Below are 23,160 nucleotides of genomic sequence, written 5' to 3'. Positions count from 1 at the left end.
ACATCTTAAATATTTCATGCTTTACCTGAAATTCATCTTTTACTGGGAAAGTTGTACTTACCTCTGCTTGACAGAAGTATTAGAAAGTGTTAGAAATGGAATCATTCCTCTTGCACAAAATAAATTTCACTCTTAAATTGTGTATGAATTTAGGAATGCTTTTCACTGTTTCTTATCTGATTAGGCTTTTCGTCATATGCTTGTAAACCGGGTGTCTGATTAGTTCTGTTACAGAATTACACAGGCTCCAACTTGAAAACACTGGGCTTCTCCCCCACCACCACTACCACCACCACGCTTAGACCGGTAATAACACAGTTTCCTTCTTTCTGAAGCCTTCTGCCTGTTCTTCCCCGGCCCATCCACCTGTTTCTCCCCGTCTCTGCTCCCACCACCCCTGTGGACTTCCGGCTTTTATTTGCCCTTGACGGGGCGGTAGGGTTAGAGGGGTGAGGGGAAAAAGAAAGAAACCCCAGCCCTTTACTTACTCGATTGTGGAGAAATCATGCAGCTGGAGGAGGAGGAGGAGAGGCAGGTGGAGACTCTGGCCAGTGTGATGCAAATAAATCTTGCCTCTGCTTCTGGACTGTTTTTTTTTGTTTTTTTATTTCCTGGAGCCCCCAGTGGACTCAGTTAAAGAAATAGTAGAAAACTCTTCCCTTGTGTTTTACAGATGAGTTTTCTGGGTGACTGAGATATTATCTTGGGAAGCTAGGAAGTCATTTGCTCCTCGGTGCACCTTAACTTGGCTTCCAGCCTTGCCATGCAGCTGCAGCTGTTCTCAGCGGGTCATAGCTGACTAAGTGCCCGCCCAGATGGGCTTTCTCAGTTCTTCTTATTATTTCATCTCTGTGAAGTATATGGCACTGTTAACCACTTCCTGAATACTCACTTTTTCCATGGTTTCAGGACACTAGACTCCTTTAGTTTTCTTGTATTTTTGATCATTTCTTGTAATTTTTAGAGGACCCTTTCTTTCTCCAGTCCATTACCATTACTGTTCTCCTGCTGTCCACTCCATCATTGCTCTCTGTCTCCCAGAGGTCTCTCATCTGCTCCCAGCTTCTTTGTGTATTCTGGTAGCTCTCAGATCTGTTTCTAACCCTAAATTCCCTGCTGAGTTTCAGTTAGATGTCTTCCTCATATTTGAAATTCAGCGGGTGGAAAACCAGACTTCCTGACTGCCACCCTGACTCTTCCTCTATATTCCTGATGTCTATTAACTGGCATTTCCCTTAAGCCGAAACATGATACTGTTTCCAAACTCTGTGGCCTCCGCCTCCACGGTACAACTTTTTGTTCGTGTCATGTAAAATTTAGGAGAGTTATCAAACTGGGAAAAATGTCTTCCAGGTTTCTTTAAAGTGGAGCTGTCAGATTTCCTGGCATTCCAAGTTTTCTCATGCAGGGAGTAAGCCTCAAATACTTTTGCATTTTAACTGACAGCCCTCATTTGTTAGTTTGGTCTTCCCAGTAAAGTGATGAAAATAATACAGTGTGCTAGTGTGTTTATTGTGTATTCAAGGGAAAACAAGCCATAGATTGGGAAGCACAGTGCCTCAGAAGGATCACTCTTGCTGAAGGATTTTGGCCAGGAGTGAGTTGCACAGGGCCTTAGAAGAGGCAACCCAGAAATGGTGTGGTTAGCCAGGAGGTCAGTGATTTCCTTATAGTAAGATCAGCTAGCTCAAGCTGACTTGGAGGATTGTGATTGGTGTTCGATTTCCTTGACAGGGATGCATTCTTTGTAAGTGCAGACTTATAGGTATAGATTTGTGACGTGGGTCAGGCCATGGGGTAGCCTCCATTTTGTGGGTCCTGATATACAAATTAATTTATTAGAGGTGTATTATAAATTTTTACATGTTTTTAATTGGAAGAACTTTCTACAGACTAGCTTCTCTGCATCTCAAACCTTGTTTAACCATTTTTCTCCTTCACTACTTGCCTAATCCAGCACTAGGTACCTCAGTACTTCACCTATCATAATAATAAGACAACAATTTCTTGATGCTTTGTTGCGTTTACTTGATAGGAAGTAGGCATTCTTAAGCAGGAACAGCCTGCAGTAACTTAACTTTACTCAGAAGGGACTATGAACTGCATCAGTATTTTCCACTAACCCCAAAGCAAATGTACTTCCAAATGCATTTCCCTCCCCTGTGGGCTAGCATCTCCTGAACCCTGTCAGTTCCCATGGTTTCCGTCAGCCAAATCTCGTGTCACCTGTCAAGAGGGGAAGTGTAAAGGAGGGTGTAGAAATGGAAAGAGACAGAAATTGTAGTGGATTGTGGTTAACCGAGGAGGAAAAATCATATTCCTCTACCTGAATTCTCTGCCGAGCCTTCTGTAATAAAAGATTAACAAGCGAAAAACAGTTTATTAATATGTATTCCACATATAAATGAGGTACTATTAGAGGAAAATGAGGAACTCAGATGGTTAGCTTAGAATTCAGTCTAAAAAAACATCTTTGGCTCAGGGCGTCTGGGTGGCTCAGTCGGTTAAGCGTCCGGCTTCAGCTCAGGTCATGATCTTGTGGTTGGTGGGTTTGAGCCCTGCGTCGAGCTCTGTGCTAACAGCTAGCTCAGAGCCTGGAGCCTGCTTCGAATTCTGTGTCTCCCTCTCTCTCTGACCCTCCCCTGCTCGCACTGTCTCTCTCTCTTTCTCAAAAAGAAACAAAAAACATGAAAAAAACATCTTTGGCTAAAGACAGAAGACAAAAAGGTGGGGAAGGCCATTAGTGCAGAGGTTACCAGGAAAAGCAAGGTAAATTTTGTTATCCAGATTGAAGTTGGTGCCTCCTCCGCTGATAAGAGTCTGAAGTTATCTCTAGGGATTAACCTTGTCCTTCCTGGTGGCTAGGAGAGGAGGTGTGCCTTTGGAGGTGTATGTCCTGCTCTTAGGCAAACAGGAAGGGCAGAGCTTCCTTGTACCTGCTGCTGCTTAACTGCCTTCAGCCCAGAATAATCCTTACGCCAATGGCGGTATGTCTGGGGGCACCTTATTCTGCCACCCTTCGTTAGCATATATTATTTGCACATTTTACAAAAATCTATGTCCACACAGATACTTTGCTGGGGGTTCATCTCAGGGTCTTGTGTAAGGAAAGGGCCTGCAGCCGCAGCTTCATTGGCTCTGCAGAGAAGGAAAATGGGGTTTTCTTCTAGTCTGAGATCTGGCCTGGGGCCCTGTAAGCAAAAGGCAGATTAAAAAGGGAAAAGCACACACACATTTAGGAGTTTTAGGTGACCTGAGACTTTCATAAGGAAGTGAAGATCTGAAGAAGTGGTTAAACCTGAGTGTTTTTACACTATGTTTGATGAAGAGTGAAGAGTCTTTTAAAAAATGTGACAGGACAAATGGTGTGAACTAGGCATGATCAACCGGGAAATTTAGCAAGGCCTTTCAGGTGGGATTCCGCTCTGTACCCTTCTGTCTTGGAGATAAGGTATAGGGCACACCTCTCACATGAGGGTCTTATGACCTGTGTCAGGAAGAAGGTCAGGGAGTCCTTCCCGGATATGCTCTTTCTCAGCTTCCGTTAGCTTAAAATATTCAACATGCCAAGGTGCCATTTTGGGGGGTGGTGTGTCCTGAGCCCTGTCAGCTCTGTGGTAAGTTTTCTCTGACCAACTATGCACCTTTTGTTTCTTATCCATCGTATTGTTGCCATCATAAACATTCTTTCCTAACATCTTCCTTTCTTCTCTCTGTTCTGTGCCAGGTTGAAGGAAGCCGTGATTTGGGATGGTTTCCACTGCCTATCCCACTTGCGGAGATGTGTTCCTAGTACGCCTGATTGAAGTTCTGAATTTCATTACCCATCATTGCTGTAGTGTGTATGAGGTTCTCGGTCCATTATGGGTTAGCTAAGCCTTAATAAATTGCTACCCTGGGCACCTTGCCAACATATATAAATAGCTTTGTTTTCATGGGAAAATGTGTTTACAGTTCCAAACAACTAATTCACACGTGAACTCTTCTGCAAATTGAGGACTGTCTGCATGAATTACAGAGGCTTAGGAGGGGACACACAAATCTAGGCTATCTTGGCTGAGTGTGGTTGATTTGTCTTGTAGTTCTACTTATTCAGGTTAAGCTTCTCACTTTAGGAAGTAAATTTAGCATATTATATTTTGCTATGATACCCTTTTTCCCCCTCAGATTTAGCATGAGAAACTAAATGAGGTAACATTTTCAGCAGCCTCCCTAGTTTTTATATTAATTAAAACACTTTAATGTTTATTTTTGAGAGGGAGAGACAGACAGACTGAGGTAGGGGAGAGCAGAGAGAGGGAGACACAGAATTGAAGCAGGCTTCAGGCTCTGAGCTGTTGGCACAGAGCTTGACATGGGACTTGAACTCATGAGAGATAATGACCTGAGCCGAAGTCAGATGCTTAACTGACTGAGCCACCCAGGAGCTCCTATATTAATTTAATTTGATATAATTTAATTTAATTTTAGAGTGCGAGTTGGGAAATGGGGCAGAGGGAGGGGAAAAAGAGATAATCTCAAGCTGAGATTGAAGCCTGATGTGTGGGGCTCAGTCCTGCAACTCTGACGCCATGAGCTGAACTGGAATGAAGAGTGAGATGCTCAACCAGCTAAGCCTCCCAGGAGCCCCGTTATCATCCTTAGGTTTTAAAGACCTTTTTTTTTCTTTTTTACTTTTAGAAGAGTTAGCCATATTTAAATCATCTTTGTTACTGAGCCATTAGGACTTTAAATAGAGGGCACTCTAATCTTGCTCTGTGGCTTCCCCCCCCTCCAAGTATATTGTCTGGGGGGAATCAGGACTTCTTTGTTAGAAAAATGGGGAAACTAAATATAAACTTAAATAAGATTGAAAAAGCCAATTTTTCTTTTTCACGGCTCCTAGGGTGATCATCATTTCCCAGGAGATGAATCTGAGGCAGGCAGGTTCAGTTAGTGAGGGAGTGGGGCTAGAGCCCACATCTCTGGATCCCCAGTCCGGGCCTTTTGATTTCTTGGGCTAAGCCAGGATATAGAAATGTGAAAGCTTATTCCTTGTTTCTGGATCTCTGACTGTTTTGTAGTATGTTTCAAATATTTTTTATTTGCAAGACGTTTTGGGTGTGGATGCCTTACCTCTTCAGGCTGTCACACTGAAAATGTGATTGTAGAGGACTTAGGTGCCCAGATACAGTAAAAAGTGACTCAGTCATGGAAAAGAAGCCAACAGTGAGTTAGTACCATAATGTATGTTTAGGCAGAATTCTGAGATTAGGCAGAAGTGACAGAGAAAATCAGGTTGTGGGGCTTAAGAATGCATATGTGGTGTATGTAATAATTATTCATACTTTCTCCCGTATTTTTTTTATCTCTGCCACAGTGCAGATCCCCACTGTCTTCAAAAAAAGAGCTCCACATGTGAACTTAGGAAGGAAGAGAGGAACGTGATTAAAAGTCTGGGCAATTTGGAATTACAGTGCTTTTTCCAAATAGAGTATTTCCTGGGCACTTGCTCTATACAATAAGCAATATTCTTCACTCAGCAAATAGACTTCTACTTCAATGAGCTCGAATATATAGTGTGACCATTATAGCCAGCTGGGTAGAAAGTGTTTCCGCTGTATAGCACTTTGATGAAGGGCCACTGGGGGTAAGCAACAGCGATGATTTCCCCTTTGTATTGGTAGTGCTTTGAAGAGTACAAGAATAGCTAGTTCAGCCACAGGACTTCAAACCGTGGAGGACTAACCCACCTATTGCTGGCCTTGAAAATTCATTTTGCCTACTATCCTTTTTTTGAGACCTTGAAGAAAAGTGCAGACCCTGATTGAATTTGCACAAAACCTGGGTTTGCAGGGCCAGGGAATGGTGCATCCCAGGTCGTCCTCACCAGCCGACTGACTGTGGCACTCCAGCGGGCTTGCGCCTTGCCTGGTTTGCACGTGGAGGTGCCATCAAGTGGCAACATCAGGAACTGAAGCTGCTGTTGTCGAACCACTCCCTCCTCTGCCAAGTGCTGCTGTGAAACAATATTTTTGCTTTTTAATTTGGAGGAATAAGGATGCTTTGGGTCAAGAGTTATGGGAGGCGATGAGCTGACCATAATACGGCTCAAGACGTATCTGACAGTTGGATCCTTAAGCAGCCATTATATTTGGTATCCTCTTTTTTTGTTGTTTATTTTGAGAGAGAGCGGGAATAGGGAAGGGGCAGAGCGAGAGGAGAGGGAGAGAATGCCACACAAGCTCCACACTGTCCGCACAGAGCCCAACACAGGGCTGAAACCCACGAACCATGAGATCATGACCTTAGTCAAAATCAAGAGTCTGGGGGCTCCTGGGTGGCTCAGTCGGTTAAGCGTCTGACTTTGGCTCAGGTCATGAGCTCACAGTTTGTGGGTTTGAGCCCCACGTTGGACTCTTTGCTGACAGCTCAGAGCCTGGAGCCAGCTTTGGATTCTGTCTCCCTCTCTCTCTGCCCCTTGCCCACTCACATTCTGTTCTCTCTGTCTCTCAGAAATGAATAAACGTTAAAAAAAATTAAAAAAATAAAGTCTGATGTTTTAGTGACTGAGCCACCCAGGTGTCCCTGGTATCCTCTTAGTACAGCATTCCCAGGGAGAGAAGTAGAAATGAATTTCAATTTTTTCTTCACTGGAAGAAATTTTAATGCAGTCTTCCAAATATCAGAGTGATTCCCTCACTTGAGGTAGTAGCAATCCTTGCCTCGATTATAGGATTAAGGGCTGATTTGGATGATATTTATTATTTAAAAAAAAATTTTTTTTTTTGAGAGACAGAGACAGTGTAAGCAGGGGAGGGTCAGAGGGAGAGGGAGAGGGAGAGACAGACTCCGAAAACAGGCTCCAGGCTCTGAGCTGTCAGCACAGAGCCCGACGTGGGGCTCAAACCCACGACCTGTTGACACTCAACCAGCTGAGCCACCAGGTGCCCCTGGAGGATATTTAAAGCCAGGAAACATCGGGCATCTGTTGCATCCCAGGTAGTATGCCCAGTGCTTCATAATACGTGGTCTCTGTTCTCGAAGCCTTCCAGAATAGCTTGGGAAGCAAGCGCATAGGTGAAGGCTAACAGCATGGCATTGATACCCAGTTTGGGGTTTTTTTTAGGGGTGCAGGAAAATGGATTTGGCTCCCAGGGCAGGGAGACCTCAGCAGGCAGTGAAGGCATGTGAGGGTCTGAGGAATGGGCCAGTATACATGGGACGTGGGCATAAGAGTGAGGGGACCAGGGTGGCTGAGGGGGTTCTATTTAGGAAATCAAAGTTAGAGTTGAGATAAAGATTAGATTGTGAAGAATTTTACATGAATGTTTGACTTATTACATTTCTATAAAAATGGGCCAGAATAAGAGAGGAGAATATTTCTTGGATGAATTTATTTTTGGATATGTCTGTGAGGCAATTTTAATGCCTCCCATTCTCCCTCCGTTTAGGAAGTACTCAAACTATTCAATGTGTGAATTGAAAGATTTTAGAGGAGTTCGTCTTTGAGGTTTTTTTCCATTCTGTGCACCTTGTAATTCTTTGAAAATTGAAAGTAATTTTTCTAGAAGGAACACAATTTAACAAGAAGACTTGTTTTAATTGCATTTAGTAGTATTATTTTCAAAGGGGATAGCTGGCTCAGAAATTCTAGTAGTAACTTTTAAGACCTACAGGGTGACAAACAGCCTTCTGTGATCTGGGCAAGAGAGAAAAACATATACTGAAACTAGGGTTAGGATTGTAGACAGATTGCATGTCCCGAGATCCTGTGTACTTGCTCGAGACAGGTGGCAAAATTCTCTGCACTTTCTAGCTGCCAAGTCAAGAGGGACCCACAGAGTTTGGGAAACTGGAGCTGAGAGAGAGGAGGTCGTTTTGGGTTGGGACTAAGCGAATAGGAACCCAGGATTGGCATGTTAAGGGCGGTGAGAGAGGCACAGAATCCAAACCCCATAATAGCAAAATGATTTGGGATGTTAGACGGTATCCGTGGCAATAAAATGAAACAGAAGGTAAGATGAGGAGTGAGACAGGGCGAGGGAGAGAGCCTGGAGGATGTGGGAGCGAACAGCAACCCAGACAGAGGAAATGACTCCGAAAAGGCCCTGAGGCGGAAGACTTGTCTGGGATGTTGAGGGAGCAGCAGGGAGGTCACTGAGGCTGGAGTGGAGTGAGGCACAGAACTGAGGAGAGGGTGGGGAAGAGGGACCCACAACTGCAGCCCCATGATTTACAGTGACAGGTAAATAGAAGCTTAGCTACTCTCACTTTTGGTCTTTAGAAAAACATTTTTCTGTGTCTACTCAGGAAGAGAATGAAGAATTCTCCCTGCAGTATTTCTTTAGCAAATGTGGTGTCAAATACCAAACACTCTTTATAATATCCCTCATTCTATGTTGGTAGGGTAACATTGAAGTGCAGTTAATACAAACGATTTTCTAGGGACCTAAAATGACACAGTTCAAATAGGCACTTCGCTGGTGCTCTGGCTTAATATAAGAAGAAAAGGTAAGCATCCGGAAAGCAGTGATTCTTCACTAATGATTCTCTTAACGGCTCATATACTTTGGGAAAATTAGTCTGTATCCCTCTCCTCCCCAGTGCATGTATACAGAATCACACCAAATTTTGTATGTTATTAGAGTCAGTTCACAGTTTCAGAGGGTGTTCCCCACCCCCACTCATCCCTAAACTCCAAGCTGAACACCCTTGGTCTAGAGGGCCAAGAGGGCTCCAGAGAGCAAATGGAGTAAAAACTTGGAGCCCAAGGTTATTTGTGCTGATAGGACAGATTCATCTGCTTTAACAGGAAGCCAAATGGAGGATAAGATTGATTTCCATTTATGAAAGTTGATGAGCTTGTCAGGACATGTCTGAACAAAAGACGTTTATTCGACTTTGGCAGGAATGTGGTCAGGAATGTGATTTTTCTTAGAGAGCTACTGAATCTACTGCAACACACTAAAAAGGATCCCATAGCTCCCTCTTATAGAGAAAGTTATGGTAATTTTAGCCTGGAAAAATTGTAAAACATATGTTACCAAGAACCATCTGAGCGACTTAAAAAAATATATAGTATGCTGGTATTTTTGGTATTTTGATATTTTTGGTATTTGGTGTTCTTGGTAAAGAGTTCATAGAATGTTTAACTTTAAGCATTTACAGATTCTTGGTGAGCCTAAAATGAAAATCCTTGTGTGATATAACCATGGGAAGTTGAATGACTTTATTTGCTTTGGGAATTATTTATCTTTGAGTCAGTTCTTATTGAAAACCTCTTGTTTATTTATCCAGTTATATTGACCTAATGTTTTCATTAATTGTAATTTCTTTTGCACTGCAGTGTTTTAATCTTGGGTGCTTCGGGTGGAGTTGGTACTTTTGCTATACAGGTAAGACAGTTTTTTTAATCTTGTGAATATGAAGATTTTCATGAATTTATAAATTCACACACTATAAATTATTTTTTTAAAGCCGAGAGAAAGATAGGTTCAGTAAGTTTATTGTAATTTCAGCTTGCTCTTCTAAGAAGGAAGTTTCCTAATGTAGAAGGAAGCATTAATGTCTCCAGTGGTTTAATATGTGAGTCAGTTTACTGATGTCCTCTATAAGAAATGTAGGAAGGCTTTTTGGAAGGAACACTAGGGACGGTGCAGGTGGATGGAAGTTTGTAATTTGGTAGAGATTGATAAGCCGGTTCTCAAATGTATATAGAAATGTAGTAGCCAAAATACCATAAAGATGGCAGGATTTCCCCAAAGTGATCTACAGATTTAGTGCAGTCCAATCAGAATGGCAGCTGCCTTTTTTGCATAAATGAACAAGCTGATCCTAAAATGCATATGGAATTGCAAGGGACCCCAAATCGACAATCTTGAAAAAGGACAAAGTTGGAGGATGTACATCTCTCCGTCTAACCACTTACAACAAAACTACAGTAACCAAAAGAATGTGATACTGGCATAAAGATAAACATACAGGTCAGTGAAATAGAATTGAGCATCCAGAAATAAAACCATACATCTGTGGTCAGTTGATTTTTTTACTAGGGTGGCAAGACCATCAAATAGGGAAAAGAATAGTCTTTTCAGTTAATGGTGCTGAAACAACTAGATATCCACATGCAAAAGAATGATACATCATATGTGAAAACTAACTCAGCCTGGGTCAAAGACCTAATCATAAAACCTAAAACTGTTGAACTTTTAGAAGTAAATAAGAATAAATCTTTATGACCTTGGATTTAGCAGCAGAGTTTTAAGTATGACCCCAAAAGCACAAACACCAGAAGAAGAAAAAACAGATAAATCAGACTTCATCAAAATTAAAAGTTTTTGTGCCTCAAAGACAACATCAAGAAAGGAAAAAGATGACATACAGAGAGCAAATATTTGTAAATTGGTTCTCTAATAAGGGTATAATATCTAGAATATGTAAAGAATTCTCACAACTCAACAAAAGACAACCCAATTAAAAAATTAGCAAAGGACTTAAATAAACTTTTTTTTTTCAGAGAAGATTTACATATGGCCAATAAGCCCATGTCAGCATCAATAGTCATTAGGGAAATGCAAATCGAAACCATAGTGAGTTATCACTTCACTCCTACTAGGATAGCTATTGAAAAAAAAAAAAACAGAAGATGGCCATGTTGACCAGGATGTAGAGAAACTGAAATCCTCACACACCCTAGGGGGAGTGTAAAATGCTGCAGCTGCTATGGAAAACAGTTCAGCAGTTCCTTAAAATGTTAAACATAGAATTACCATACGACTTAGTAGTGCCAGGGACACGTGTGTGGCTCGGTTGGTTAAGATTCTCGCTCGTGATCTCGACTCAGGTCGTGATCTCACAGTTCATGAGATGGAGCCCAGAGTCAGGTTCTGTGCTGACAGTGCAGAGCCTGCTTGGAATTCTCTCTCCCTCTCTCTCTGCCTCTCCCCTGCTTGTGTATGTGTGTGCACGCTCATTCTCTCTCTCTCTCTCTCTCTCAAAATACATAAACATGAAAAAGAAAAGACTTAGTAGTTCCATTCCTAGGTATATACCTGAGAGAAATGAAAACATATGTTCAGACAAAACCTTGTACACAGATGTTCATAGCAGCATCCATATTCATGGTAGCCAAAGAGTGGGAACAACCCTAATGTCTATCACTTGATGGATAAAGAAAATGTGGTAGATACATACACATGAAATATTATTCAGTCATAAAAAAGGGTGAAGTTCTGATGCGTGATACAACATTGATCAAAACATTATGCTAAGTGAAAGAATCCAGATGCAAAAGGACACATTTTGTATTGTTCCATTTATATCTTGTCCAGAAGCAGCAAATCCATGGAGACAGAAAGCAGATTAGTGACTGCCAGGAGCTAGGGAAGGAAGGAATGGGGAATGACTACTTAATGGGCATGCGGTTTATTTTTGAGGTGAGAAAAATGTTCTAGAATTAGTGGTGATGATTGTACATTGTGAATGTACATAATGAATTGTATGTTTAAAATTGCTAAAATGTTGACTTTTATGTTTTTATATGAATTTTTTCTCTAACAGAAGAAAACAAAACAGTGCCCACAGCTTTTAGGAACAGGATGGCACCTGAAGGCTGTTTTCATTATGGTTGAAGGTTTAGCTGAGTGATTTCTAGGGGAGGGGGCTCAGTGTGCAGAGAGGCCCCGTCTACAATATGGGGCTAGTGAGTGTACGCAGAGGCCATGCTGCGTCACTTTCCAGAAGGGAGACGTCGGGTGCTGTGCTCTCCCACCCAGACCCCATCTTGATCTTCTGAAGACCCCGATAAGTGCTGGAATTTTTCATCTACCTGCTAACTAAATTAGGGGAAAGGGAGAGGCCTCCTAGGAGATGCACACCTTGACTTTAAGTCACATGTAGGTTAATGAATAACTAAATGGAAGAAAGGAAAAGGAGAGAGGGTGTGAGGAAAAGAAAAATGCCATATCCTGCTGAGTAGAATGTAAATTGGTACAGCACTTTGGGGAATCACTGGGCATCATCTAAATCTGAATGTAGATGGCCTTATGGCAACCTGAAATTTCCACTTTTATGAATATTCTCTATAATTATATGTACAGTTAACATGCATGTACCAGAATTTAAGTTATTATCCCCACTGGAAACACTCAAATGTTCATCAATAGTAAAGTGGATAAATTGTGGTACATTTTTACATTGGAATGTTATATAGTCATGAAAACCGTAGTTGCACACAATGAAGTACATGAATCTTATGAGCAGCATATTAGTGAAAGAAGTCAGAGATAGCCAATTCGATTCCATTTAATGACATTCAAGAACAGGTAAAACTAAACAGTAGTGTTTAAGGAGGCCTACCTAGAGAGTAAGACTTAAAAAAAAAACAAGGTCAAAAGAGTCATGTAATAGTCCAGATGGTAATGTTACTTTTAAGAGTGAGGGGGCTTTGATTGGGAGGGAGAAGATAAGGAGACTCATGAGCATGATGTGTGTTCTAGTTCTTAATATGGAGTGATGTTCACAATATTGTTTGCTTTGTAATAATTTGTTAAGCTATGCATTTATATTCCATGTACTTTTCTGTGTTATATTTTACAACAAAAATATTTTTATTAGTTTTTTTTTGATATTTATTTTTGAGAGAGTGAGAGAGACAGAGTGTGAGCCAGGGAGGGGCAGAAGGAGAGGTAGACACAGACTCTGAAACAGGCATCAGGCTCTGAGCTGTCAGCACAGAGCCCAACGCAGGGCTTGAACCCACAAACTGTGAGATCATGACCTGAGCTGAAGTAAGATGTTTAACTGACTGAGCCACATAAAAATATTTTAATAAAATAAAAACAATAGTAGGAAAGTATCAAGGTTTGATCTCATACAAAGTTATGATGAGAATAAAGAGTAGAATAACATATCTGTAGATGATAATAACACATCAGAAAACATGCCCACAGGACAGATCAAATGTAACCTATGATTTCTAATTTTTTTTCAAGTAGGCTCCCCATCCAATGTGGGGCTTGAACTCATACTCCTGAGATTTAGTCACCTAATCTACTGGCTGTGCCAGCCAGGTGCCCCCAAATATAGCCTACAATTTCAAAACAAGTTTAAAAAATTAAAAATAAGCCATGAAAAAACAGAAAAACAGAATTTGAAAAACTTGGGGTAAAAACATAAAAGTAAACCAAAAAATTACTTAGCAATGAAGACTAAACTAGAAGGAATTCAGTAGCATTAAACACAATCGATAATGCTGCCCTAAATAGAAATAGAATGTGCAAATAGGAAAAAGTTTAAATTACAAAAGAAAACAAGGAAAACAGATGCAAGAGAAAGGGTCAAATATTGAAGACAGCAAAGAAGATTGATATATGGATAGTAGGACACTCTGAAGAGGAAAACCAAAGCAAGGGAGCTGAACAAATACTAAAATCTGTAATTCAAGAAACTTCCTTATTTTCCTGAAATTAAATGATTTGAAACTACATATTACATGACCATAGCACTTATCTAAGAACAGGGCTTAAGAATGAGCAATATCAAGGAAAACCCTAGGAAAATTATCAGTTTTTAAAGAAAAAGAAAAAAAAAAGCCTTGGGACACCTTTAAAAGAAAAGCCACTTCTGTGACTCAGAAGTAAAAATTAGATTAGCATCAAACTTTTTGACAGCAATGCTGTTAATGCCAGGGGGAAAGGATGGAGTAACATATTTTGTATACTCTTGCTTGAATGTCTTCACACTATACTAATTTTATATACAGCTGAACTAGCCTTCACATAAAAAGATCACATATGAACTGTTAATAACTTAGAACTTGGGGAATATGTTCCTACCCCTTTCTAAGAAATCTACTAAAGCATGAGCTTCTGACAACTAAAATGACTGGTGAGACATCAAATTAAGGACTGGTGGGAAATGTTAAATGTAAAAATTTATCTGTAGAACTAAAACTAAGGGCTTAGAAAGAATACTTTGTATAAAAGCCAGATGCTCTGATGAGGCAAATACAGCACAACTCTTTTTTATAAGGGGGAAAATTTGGGAGAGCATATATTAAAATTCTAATGCTTTTATTAGTCAGGTCAGAAGTGTTAGTAGTAATAATGTTATTACTCAGAGACTATTATGTATATAATGTACAATAGAGAAAAACAAGTATTTATGGCATATTTTAATGGTCATGCCTTGTGTCTTGGACAGCCAGAATTTGATGTGTGGAAGAAGGGAGATACAGGTAAAACAGGAAATTTAAGTAGAAGCTTTGTAGCCCTGAATTTGAATTGGAGGTATCAATATGAACTCAAGAGATACTTTGTGTATGTAAAGCTATCTCTTGATAGATCATTGCTCAGCAAAAGAATGCAAGACTTCTTGGAGAAACAGCAGATTTTAGATCTAGGACACAAAATGTACAGGAATGAGCCTAGAATATATGAAATAGCAGGAAAACTATCAGAACCTACTGGAGTCGTGTGAGAAAGACTGGGAGCTGGTTTGCCCGGGTGGCTCAGTTGGTTAAGCATCTGCCTTTGGCTCAGGTCATGATCACGCAGTTCACGCATTCAAGCTCTGCATCAGGTTCTCTGCTGTCAGCAGGGAGCCCTCTTTGGATCCCCTGTGCCCCTCGAGCTCTGCCCCTCCTCTGGTTGTGCATGTGCTCTCTCTCAAAAGTAAACATTAAAAAAAAAGTAGGAGCCAACTTGAAGAAGCTGTCAAAGATGTGACAATTTGAGCTTCAGTGATGGTTATACAATAGATTAAAATTCTTCAGATACATGAATTAATATATCTTTTTTAAATGGTCACTTTTGGAAAATGATAGGGAAGCAATTTATTTTTATAAACTGGTAAAGGAGAAACAGTTATTTGTCTTGCCTTTCCTATATAAACTGTAAGCCTGAATAAGCAAAATAATATATGAAGGGAGATGTTTCTTTATAATAGTATTCCAACTACTAAATGAAAAAAGAATTAGAATATCAGTATTTTACAACCACTATTAAATAGCTGCTAAGACCTTCCGAAGGGCAATAACCAGACATTATGTGCCTCTTAACAATTTTGCTAGACACTATCTTGTAATGAGACTGAAAGAGAAAACACAAAGGACAAAGCAGCATGTGGAATGGCCCCTGAGTGTGCAATCAGAAGTTCCAGACTGTGGGAAACTCTACGGGTCAGATGGCCTGGATTCTTCCACCAATAAATTATAAGAAAGTGAAGGGCTAAAAGAGGAACCTGTAGTTTAAAGAGACTTAGAAGATCTCCTATTTTTTTAAATGCGTAAGACTGAATTGAAGTGTCTAGGGAGTGCACGGTTAGGTGATAAAACTATGTTTTATAATATAAAGAGATGATTACTTTAAATACCGTGATAATGGTGGCTTCTTGGAAGGGAGGGGCTTGTGGCCAGACACCTGGAAGAGGTTTTAGCATGCTTGCCACATCCTCCCTCTTTAGCTGAGTGGGGTCTACCTTCTGGCATTTCCTATACGTGTGTTTTATTTGGCATAATCCTTTTTTAAAGCTAAAAGTGTTTTTGAGAGTCTTTAATAGTGTTCAGGGGCACCTGGGTGGCTCAGTCAGTTGAGCGTCTTATTTCGGCTCAGGTCATGATCTCACAGTTCGTGCAGTCAAGCCCTGCGTCAGGCTCTGTGCTGACAGCTTGGAGCCTAGAGCCTGCTTCGGATTCTGTCCCTCTCTCTCTCTCTGCCCTCTCCTGCTCACACTCTGTCTCTCTCTCTCTCTCTGTCTCTCTCTCTCTCAGAAATAAATAAACATTAAAAAATTAAAAAAAATAGGGTTCAAGGATACTAGATAGTTCTAAGTGGGAGAGGAAAAACTAGGAATTTGAGGGAAAAAAAATCATTGAACTCTTTCAACATGGGACATAGTCTTCCTGAGGATTTAATGCACATATTAACTGCTTACAACAGGATTTCATTTTTCCTTAACAGATTTTTAAGATGGATACTGGATATTCATCTTGGATTACGTTTTGCACCTCCTTTAGTTTGGGGCTTGCTGCTGATGGCAGCATGTTATTATACTCAAGTATTTCTGTTTTAACAGCCCATAAACATAATACATTGTATGTGAGGTAACTCCTAAATTTTAATGCCCCTCAGATTTCCAGGGCATATAAACCCTTGGTCAATATTGCTTTTGCTTTTTAAAAGTGAGTAGTTAGGTAAGTTTATGGATGGTTTTAAAATTCTTTGTTTAGTTTTTATATTTACCAGGTATTTATTAGTACCTGTGTATGTCACAGAGTATGGATTCAGTGGTGAGCACAATAAACACAGATTTCTTATCTTCTAATGAACCTTTGCAACTCCTATAAAGAAAACTCAGGAAAATGATACTTGGGACAGGATTGAGAAAACAGCTGATCCATTATGACTTATGATCATCAGTACAAAAATTACTCCATGAACTTCAAACAACTATTCTCAGGCTGTTAATGATGCCCTTTAAAGTCTATGAAATTGTCATTGTAGAAAAGAACAGCAGTTTTGGGGAAGGATGATTTCTGTACTTAATCTTAAATAATAATAGAATTCAGTTCATTTTACTTAAGTCTAGTTGCTCCATTTTTACTCCAAAAGAGAGGATGTGACCCATATTTTGAAAATAAAGTGGCCAGTTTTTTTTTAAATGTTTAACTTTTATTTATTTTTGAGAGATAGAAGGAGACATAGCATGTGCAGGGGGAGGGACAAAGAGAGAAGGAGACACAGAATCAAAAACAGGCTCCAGGCTCTGAGCTGTCAGCACAGAACCCAATGCAGGGCTCGAACTCACTAACTGCGATCATGACCTGAACTGAAGTCAAATGCTTAACCGACTGAGCCACCCAGGTGCCCCTAAAATGGCCAGTTTTCTTCCATTTCTATTTAAGAGTACTTTTTCATTAATTATCTCGTACCTAATGGCTGGTTGCTTTTTTGGTACCTCTGTCTAACTCAAGTGTACCAACACTTACTGGAGAAGCAGATGAAGAGATGGTACATTTTTATATTCTGGACATGTTTAAAATTATCATTTTCTGAGGACATGGATTTTTGTTGTTTTTGCCAATTACCTTTGTCATCACTGAGGGGCTAAAGCTGAGGCTGTCAACTCCTATCTCTTGGTACTGGTGAGGTACTGAGTTCTTCTCTAAGTGGATTGATCATGACTTAATGACAACAAGGTGACTGGTTGTCCTGTCCAGGAAAAAGAGATCTATTTCTTGGAATTTTCTTGGTGGATAAAAGTTTAATCATTTTTACTAGGTCTCTGACAGGTGACTTCCTGTAGTTCTTGTTAAGACAGCACTTAGAGTTCTCTAGAGATTAGTCTGAAAAATGCACATATGGGTGCCAACTATTTTTTCAAAAAGTGCCGTCAGTTTTTTACACCTTCCCCCTCCCCCGCCCTTTTTTTTCTTTTCTTTTTGGACAGGTAATGAAAGCATGGAATGCTCATGTGACTGCAGTTTGCTCTCAGGATGCCAGCGAACTTGTAAGGAAGCTCGGGGCAGATGACGTAATTGATTACAAATCTGGAAATATGCAAGAGCAGTTGAAATCTTTAAAACCGTATGTATTAGGACAGTATTCACATTGGGAAGTGGGAGCAAAGACAGTTGATCGTGCAGGGCTGAATGGTTTGGCGACTTTGCAATCACATTGGAGTCTCTAAAAATATTTCATTAAGAAGTCATTTGGGGTGGTTTCCATTCTAATTCCAGAGGTGATACGTACTGAGGAAGATACTTTGCTTGCATGGCCTTTTGTTAATTTTTTAAGTTAACTTTTATTGTTGGTTTGTAAGAGTTCTAAAGACAAAATTGGAAGGGTGTTCCATTTAGTGGCATTTGTCATCACAGGAAAAACATGGAGCAGTACAGGAAAATTGCATGATTAGCATTAAACATGCTTGCAGCGTTTTGGCTTAGTAAAGGCAACAAACAAAGGCAGTAGAAATGTTGGTAATCAGAATACTGTGGATGTTCTCAGTGCATCTGAATGCCAGGCTGTGGTTTGGTTGAATATATCAAACAGGAGTAGATTCAGTGATTCGTTCGGACCCTGTTGCTCTCGGTGGCTTGGGCAAGAGGTGCTGATGAATCTGGTCTTCGTGTAGCCAAGACAGAACTGCAGCTGAGAACACAGCTAAGGAGCGTTTGGAAAGATGTTTTATTGCTTCTTTTTCAGAGGCTTTCTTTCCCTTTTTTTGTTAGGTTTTGGAAGCCAGTTATTCTTGTCCACTTTGAGTAGAAGTGCACAGTAGACCCTCGAATAGCGTGGAGGTCAAGACTACTACCTAACCCCCATGAGTCAGGAAATCTGTGTCTAACTTTTGACTTCCCCAAAACTTAATTATTAAGTAGCCTATTGTTGACCAGAAGCCTTACCAGTAACATAGTCAATTACACATATTTAGTAGATTATATATATATGATATACTGTATTCTTAGGATAAAGTAAGATAAAAGAAGATGTTACTGAGAAAATTATGAGAGAAAATAAATTTACAACATGTGCTGTATTTATTGGGGAAAAAAATCTGAGTTTAGGTGGACCTGTGCAGTTCAAACCTATTCATGGGCCAACTGTATTTTCATGGATTTAAAAGAAGGGGGGAGCCCCATTGGACACTAGCTAGCCTTTGTCAGCTAGCAGTGCCCACTCCCAGCGGCCCTGTGGCGGTGCGGCCCTCAGGAGCTGGCCGGCTCCCTATGGCAGCACCTGCTGTGCTGGGCTGTGTTCCAGGCATGAGATACAGATAGAATGGAGAACAACACGGGTCCCCCACCACTTCTGGGGGGCTCCTGCTCCAGTAGGGAAGGTCTCAGTGGCAAGTGCTCCTGAGAACACTGATGTAGGGAAAGGAGGGGAAAAAATGAGCGGGAGGAGGACGTTTTGGGGTGGGGTTAAGAAGACCTCTGAGGCATTGGAGTAGAGGCTTTTCAGAGTAAGTCAGGAAAATTGGAATTTTTTTTGGTCCCCTACTGTGTCCCTCCACCTGGAACAGTATAGTAACATACGGTAGGTGCTCAATAAAAATTTTGTGTGATGAATTTTTGAGGGAATCTAGGAGAAGAGCACTTGTTCAGGTAGAGATAACAGCAAATATAAAGGCCCCATGGCAGAAGCACACTTGGCATATTTGAGGAATCACACTGTCCCTTGCAGAGATCTTATCAGCTATTTCCTGTCGGTGGCATCAGGACCTGGGTGTCTCTGGGCCTCCGACAGCTGGTTTCCAGATAGAGGAGTTTCAGTTGGTCTCCTGTCTTCTACTGCTCTAGTAATAACAGCATGAAACTGAGTCCAAGGCCAACTCTTTCCCCGTATCTACCTTAAATTTTATACACATCTGGACTTTGTCACTAGAGAACAGAGAACTTGACAAATGGAAAAGTGGAGCGTACTCAGGCTGGCCCCCAAAAGTATGCCACATTTTGCCCCTCTGCATTTTTTCACAGCGACCTTGCTCCTTTTTGGGTAGGGGAATCTCTAGCTTGCAGATGCCAAACTGTTTGATTTTTTTATTCTTTGACAACTTCGATTTCAGTTAATCTTTGTAATCTTTACCTGGAATTTGGCCTTCAAATCCACCAAGAATAAACTTATTTCTCCTTTCAAATTGCAGCTTTTTAGATTCGAGTCTTAGAATTTTGCAGCAGTAAAGGGCTTTGAAATCCTTCAGTCCAAATCTGTCATGTTACAGTTGAGAAACTGAGGGGCAGAGGACTTCGGAGTTTTGCAAAAACTCAAGGTCATGCCACTTAAGGAATAGTGGGAGAGTCTGTCTCTGGACTCCTTTTCCAGGCACTACCTATTCTATAATACCAGGCAGCCTGTGAACTTTCTTTACATTCAGTATCGTTATGTTTGTTTATTCAAAATTTAGGAATGAAGTAGAAACTGAAACTCGTAAAAACAATTTTCTGTTCTTTTCTAATGAGAAGAGTAGTTATCTAGTAAGGTCATTCTTCTATCCTTTGGTTTTTATTTGTCCTTCTTTAATTTGGTTCCATTTGAAAGGCAGGCTCAAGATCCACAAATTTGGCCAAAACTGGTTTTAGAGGCTTTGATGTTTTTCTTCATGCAGATGAATTTAAAAGAGAAAAGGGATTTACTAAAACGGAATTCATTTATTAACTTGCTTAACTTCTAAGCATGCATTTTCTAAATAGATATTTGTTTATAAAGTATTTAAAAGCATTATTGGGTTTTATCCCCTGTAAGTGGAATGCAGTGATTATAACAGGTTTAGATCAGCTTTAAGAAGCTGAATATCTATCAACCCCTGGAGATACCATAGGACTGGGTTTTGGGGGTGTGTAAGAGCACAGCTGAAGACTGAGAGTAGATTGTTGGTTGTTCCATACATTGTCCCGATGCTGTGCTTGAAGCCAAACGATAGCAGTAAATTCCAGAAGATGAAGAGGATGCAGTTCTGATATGGAGGGAATAAAAGCAAATTATTCAATGGGTGAAAACATTTATGTACTTTTCTTTCAAGTATTCAAATGCACTGAGTACTTTGACTTATCTTGGATAGTTTGTTTTGCAGTTTCCCATAAAGCTTAGGTCAGGGTTTCTCAACCTTGGCAACCTTAGTTTCTGAACTATTGCCATGAGGGACCGGATAATTTGTTGTTGTGAGCAGCTGTCCTGTGCATTCTGTGTATATACATCATCCTGGGCATCTCGGTGCCAGCAGCCCTTCCCCCCACTCCCCCCAGTTGTGACAACTAAAAATGTCTCTAGACATTGCCTAATATGTCCTCTGGGAACCAAAATTGCCCTTGCTTGAGAACCCCTTATTTAAGTCATTCTTTTAAAAAAAATTTTTTTTTAACATTTATTTATTTTGAGAGACAGAGACAGATCATGAGTAGTGGAGGGGCAGAGAGAGAGGGACACACAGAACTGGAAGCAGGCTCCAGGCTCTGAGCTGCCAGCACAAAGCTCAGTGCGGGGCTCGAACCCATGAACAGTGAGATCATGACCTGAGCTGAAGCTGGACGCTCAACTGACTGAACTACCCAGGCGCCCCTTAAGTCATTCTTAAAGTATTAGAAAAATGAGATGATTTTACGATGAAAAATTAGTCACATTTGACCTATTGTGGGAAAAAGTCAGAGTGGGCTAGTGGGTGTGCCCTTTTCTCCTTTGTCAAAACAGCCGCCCCCTTGCCGGGTGGCATGCCACGGGGAAGTTTGTGTGCTAAGAGCTGGTTGGTGATGGCAGTGAAGGGGGATGGAGCCGTAGGTAAAGACTAACAAGGATGTTTTGACTTGATTTTTTTTTTTCTTTCCAGATTCGATTTCATTCTTGATAATGTTGGTGGATCCACTGAAACATGGGCTCTAAATTTCCTCAAGAAATGGTCAGGAGCCACGTATGTGACTTTGGTGACTCCTTTTCTCCTGAACATGGACCAACTAGGCATAGCAGATGGCATGTTGCAGACAGGAGTCACCGTGGGTTCTAAGGCATTGAAGGTAGGGAGGAGGGTCTTGGGGAGAGCAAGCAGGTGCCTCATGTCTCTGGAAATTTGTTTCCACGTAGTTTTTTTTTCTCCATCTTGGAGGCAGCATGGCACAGCCGCTGATCAGATTCCCATTCCAGACTCCACTTAATAGCTGTGTAACCTGCAAGTCACTTAATGTCACTAAGCCCTGATGTCTTTACCTGTAAGAGAAAACTAATAGGACATGGTATCTACCTTACTGCGTGTCATAAGGATTAAGTGAGATAATCCATGTAAAGAGTTTGCCAAAGTGCCTAGTACATACAATACTCTTATGAAGTGTTAATCTTCATTATTAGCTATGATTACCTTTTGTGATTCCATCTGACACACCCTCTGCTCACTCTTAATAAGTGTTAACATTTATTAGTAGCTATTATTACCTTTCACGATTCCGTCTGATCCACCCTCTGCTTCCTTCTTGCCTGTACCCGATAGCCTTCTGTCTGCTTCACCAGTCTTAACGCAGGCAGGCTCTTGTATATGAGGGGGGCAGCTTCATTAGGACTGTGTAGAGCTCGTTGTGTCCATTGTCCTAGCACTGGGTTATGCCAGTGATCTCTCGACTGGAGCTTTCAGACCCGTAGAGGACTGTGGGCATTTTTTTGAGTTTCAAAAACCGGAAGGAAGTTGTGTTCTCTCTTTAGTGAGACTGCAAAGGCAAATAGAACATGATGCTTTTTCTAGAATCATATCAGCTTGTCCTAACACTGCACATCCTGTGTGAATCAGATAACATTAGCTGTTGATTGCATTCTGGTCAGCCTGACTCTGTCACTGGGGCCACTGTGACCAGAGGCGTAAGGAGCTTTCTCACCAGCGGAACAAGTCCAGTGTGTGGTGGCCCGAGGCTTAGTGCTCAGCAGCTGTAGTTGCAGGACTCCAGGCCGAGCCTGAGAGGGTGCTCCCTACTGAACACGATAGCCCATTGTCCTCACAGCAGGGACAGGCCTACATAGTGCCACGGTGCCTGTTCCTGGTAATTCCAGGTCAGTGGCTTAAAATCGGAATTAATATTCACATGGTATAAGTGATAGGGGAAAACAAGATAAATTCTGTTTTTTCAAAATTAGACATACTTGAGACTCCAGAAAAAGGCAGCAAAAGTTTCCCCGGTGAGTGTAAAGGTTGTGAGTCATCACGCCAGGGTAACCAGCACTGACCCATATTTTTTTTTTTTGCATATTTTAATTTTATTTTTTTATACAATTTATTTTTTTAACATATGCAATTATTTTCCGTCATTTACAATACAGTAGTTTCAATGATACTCCAAACAGAAAAGCAAAGTAAAAAAATCAAAACCCCCACTTCTATTTCATGTAGTTAGACTTATACAGAAATTAGAAGGTTAGGTACCAACTAGTTAATCACCTAATTTCACAGCTATCTGAAGTGGCGATTGTAATATAGCAGCTTATCTATGATACTTTCAAGATACTTGATATAATTTATTACCTGCCCATAAGCTAAAACACAGCCTGCTTAATACCTTTCCTTAAATTCCACCTCTATACTACAGTATACTTGAGGTCCATGGGAAAAAGTAGCTACTTTTTATATAGAAAATGGATGATTAAGTCTTTGGTGCTGTAAAAGCAACTTCAATTAAACATAACCACCCCCACCACCATAAAAAGAAGA

General features: G+C 40.7%; 1 protein-coding gene across 2 annotated transcripts in view; it reads left to right on the top strand.

Moving 5' to 3' along the window:
- RTN4IP1 (reticulon 4 interacting protein 1) overlaps positions 1-23,160 on the top strand; it is a 46,554-nt gene that overhangs the window by 12,221 nt on the left and 11,173 nt on the right. For both annotated transcript variants that reach the window (XM_029945217.1, XM_029945216.1), the window contains exons 5-7: positions 9,329-9,377; positions 17,431-17,567; positions 21,304-21,487. In XM_029945217.1, coding sequence (XP_029801077.1) covers positions 9,329-9,377; positions 17,431-17,567; positions 21,304-21,487 — 370 coding nt within the window. The remainder of the gene's footprint in view (positions 1-9,328; positions 9,378-17,430; positions 17,568-21,303; positions 21,488-23,160) is intronic.

The sequence above is a fragment of the Suricata suricatta genome, chromosome 7 (genome assembly GCF_006229205.1).
Source record: "Suricata suricatta isolate VVHF042 chromosome 7, meerkat_22Aug2017_6uvM2_HiC, whole genome shotgun sequence".
NCBI lineage: Eukaryota > Metazoa > Chordata > Mammalia > Carnivora > Herpestidae > Suricata > Suricata suricatta.
This window is presented reverse-complemented; position numbering and strand designations above follow the sequence as displayed.